Genomic DNA, 3,430 nt, shown 5'->3' with positions numbered 1-3,430 from the left:
AAAAAAAAAAAAAAGAAAAACATTTATGGGAAAAGGGAAGATACTAAACAGGAAAGGAAAACAAGTTCTACTTCTTGGATTTTTCAAGGAGCAGGTAGCCAACCTATAAAGGTGGTGAAATCTCACCTGGGTTCAAACAATCCAGTCTCACATCTGCCTGCTCAGGCCTTCTGCAACCCATACCCAATTCCAGTCTCAGTTCTACATCCCACCATGTAGGCATGGGGAAGCCCTTTCCCCTCTGCACCACAGCTTCTCAAAAGACCTCAGAATCTAGAAATTCATATTGAAGGTAAAAACCACCTAACTGGGCTGGGATCCTGGCTCCGCACTCCCTTAGCTATGGGACCACAGGCAAGTAGCTTAACCATCTGTGTGAGTAAAACAAGTAAGAACATCTACTTCAAGGGCTGTTATGTTGGATAAGATAATGAAGGTAGAGCTGTTGGCTCCACACCTAGCATTGTTAGCACTCTTAAAAAAAAAAAAAAAAACTCAGGGCCTGTAGCTCAGCAGCTAGGGCACCAGCCACATACACGGGGCTGGCGGGTTCAAACCCAGCCCAGGACTGCCAAACAACAATGACAACTACAACAACAACAACAACAACAAAAATAGCTGGGTGTTGTGGCAGGCACCTATAGTCCCAGCTACTTGGGAGGCTAAGGCAAAAGAATCACTTAAGCCCAAGAGTTTGAAGTTGCTGTGAGCTGGGACACCACAGCACTCTACTGTGAGTGACATAGTGATACTCTGTCTAAAAAACAAACAAAAACCCTTGGTACTATTCTCAGGGGAGTTAATAGTTAATTTTAGCATCTTGGCTTCTTCCTGTTTATGCACCTTGAATGTCTTTCTCCTAGTTTTGGTAGAGTGCCAATTCTTGTCACCCCTCTCTTTATTTCCTCCTTTGCATTGTCTCTGTCTAGAATATTAAAAAAAGAAGAAGAAAAGAATTGGTCAAAGTCAGGAGCCAATCAGAATTAGCAGAACTTATGACATAGATATTGCTAGGCAGAAGTGTCCAAAAAAGGGTCCAAAACAATCTCCAGTCTGGAGTGGCCTGAGCATACAGAGCTAGACCAGTTTTAGAGTTAGTAACTGAATTAAATGAAAATGAGATATGGATTTGATAAGAGGACACCCTCTCTGAACACTTAGCCCACTGGAGTCTCCAATTCACTGGGTGGCCCAAGCTCAGAGGGATCCCTCCTCCACTCTCCACAAATTGCACCTTTAAAAGGAGCCAGATGGAGGACTGAGCTCTCACTTTGAAATCACACTAGTCCTGAGTTCAAATTCTGCCCCTAGTACTCACTAGTTGTGGTAACTTGGATAAGTCACTTACCAATATGCGCCTCAACTTTCTCTTCTATAAAAAGAGATAATAAAAGTACCCGAGACATTTGATGACCATAAGGATTAAGATTGAGTTTAACCTTTAATTGTGTATCTGACAAATAATCATAGTAATAACTAACAGCAACTGAAGACTAGTAACAGGTACACAATGGATGGGAACTAGTATGGCTATTGTTATTACTGAGGCACAGAGAGAGGCAGTGACTTGTCCAAGGTCACACATGACAGTAGTAGCACCTGGACCAGAATCCAGTCCTCACAAAGGAGTCTGCCCTCCTTGCCATGGGATTCCCCAGGATTTTCATAGGTTGCTGCTCTAACAGCCTGTATCTGGTTACCTCTTTCACAGAACACAGCTCCTCATGACATATCTGAGTGTCTCTCCCAAACCCCTTTCTGCCTAGCAACAGCTGACGTCACCGATAGCTGTAAGTCCCTACAGATGGCAAATTACTCTTTGAAGACTGGGAGGAGTAGGCTGTATTCCTTAGAGAAGACCTTAGAGAAGCTGTATTCCAGCCCCTTTGTGGGGGGGGAACACATAAGTGAGGCCATTGGGGGCTGGGAGAGGGGGTCTAGGGTCTTCTAGATCTGGATAGTTGTGCTGGTCTCTTGCTATAAGGAAAAGGGGCACGGACAGGAGCACAACCCGCATCAACTCAGAGCCCCTTCCAGAAACTTAGCCAGAGCCGGTCCCTCCTTTCTTGCCCACCCCTCAACATTTCTCAACCTCTTCCATGATGGCAAACATTTCCATCTACTCCATAGACACCTGCTTGATACAAACACTATCCCCACACTTGGTAATTAGGAGGGAGCTCCTCTGTTAAGAGCTGCTTCTACTGCTCTCTTTTAGAAACTGGTTCTCCACTGGGATCTAGGATATTTTCAAAATCTGGTCCAAGGGTTCAAATCTAGGGTTCGTGGCTCAGCTTAAGGGACAGGGGGATGTCTGTGCAGCTCCTGATATTTTATAAAACCCTAGAAAGAAAATCCAGGTCTCTCTTCTGATTTTCAGAAGGAGGAGGCCTGATGCAAAGGTTACAAACCCCTGCCCTGAAGGAACCAAACTATCTCTACAGGAGTGGGAACTGAAGCCCAGAGTGGGTCAGAGACTAGCTCAAAATCACCTAAAAAGTCATGTTAGAGCAGTGCCTGAACACGTCCCTCCTGTGACCCCCAGGCAGTCCTCCTTTTCTCCACCTGCACAAGTCTGGGCAGTCCAGGATCTGTGCTCCTTCTTGGTGCTTACACATACCTCTCCGGGGCTCCGGCCCGCTGGCTTAGTATGGGTGTCTGCTCGTGGTTGGAGATGAGGTCACGCTGGTCTTCCATGGCTCTGGCCTCTGGTCCTCCCTACTGCTCTTGCTGCTGCTGCTGCTGCTACTGCTGCTGCTGCTGCCTGTGCAACTGGGACCCTAACCCCCGGCTTACTTCTTGAAGTTGGTGCTAGTAAGGAATCTGATTTGTCCACAGGAGGACACTCCGCCCACCTGGTAGATGTGGAAGTGAAAGCCACCAAGCTGGAAATACCCCACTTTATCAAAGCAGACTTTCATAGGGCAGGATGAGGAAGGGGAGCTCCCAGACAGGCAGGTAGAAAGGCCAGCACAATCCCATTGGCTGCCCAGAGCCCTCATCACTTGTTTCTGGGCAGACCTTTGGATTCATAAGGCCCTTTAAACGTTTCAAAAAACAGGCAAATGTCCAGTACCTAAATAGGAAATCACATTGAAGTAGAAAGTGCCTTTGTTTGGCCCCCCTACTCCATAGGTGAGTAGCAGCTGTGTATTTGAGTTTGGCTTTAGTTATGTCATCTCAAAAATGGGGCAGGAAGTTGGAGCTAGGTTCCCTCTGCTTCCTTTTGACTCTAGCATTGTAAGAATCTAAGAGTCCATGGTTTTAAGGCTTTGGCACTAACTTGCCACCACGTACTAAGCCCTCCATTGAATGGCACGTTTTACATTTTGACATGCTTTGTTTCATGTAATATTTACAATTACCCTTTGAAGGGTGTTTTATTTTATCATCTCCATTTACAGGTAGGAACACAGAGGCTTTGAGGGGC

The 3,430-nt window shown here is 46.0% G+C and overlaps 1 protein-coding gene across 2 annotated transcripts in view; it reads right to left on the bottom strand.

Annotated features, from left to right (window-relative positions):
- Positions 1-2,926, bottom strand: part of CD74 (CD74 molecule) — a 10,134-nt gene extending 7,208 nt beyond the window's left edge. Inside the window, exon 1 of one of the 2 annotated variants that reach the window (XM_012807616.2) lies at positions 2,621-2,926. In XM_012807616.2, the coding sequence (XP_012663070.1) occupies positions 2,621-2,697 (77 nt within the window). In that variant the 5' untranslated portion in view covers positions 2,698-2,926. The remainder of the gene's footprint in view (positions 1-2,620) is intronic. The other variant, XM_012807618.2, reaches the window with a different exon arrangement.
- Positions 2,927-3,430: the final 504 nt, after the last annotated feature.

The sequence above is a fragment of the Otolemur garnettii genome, unplaced genomic scaffold (assembly GCF_000181295.1).
Source record: "Otolemur garnettii isolate 467f Iridium unplaced genomic scaffold, OtoGar3 scaffold00003, whole genome shotgun sequence".
In the NCBI taxonomy this organism is placed as follows: Eukaryota; Metazoa; Chordata; class Mammalia; order Primates; family Galagidae; genus Otolemur; species Otolemur garnettii.
This window is presented reverse-complemented; position numbering and strand designations above follow the sequence as displayed.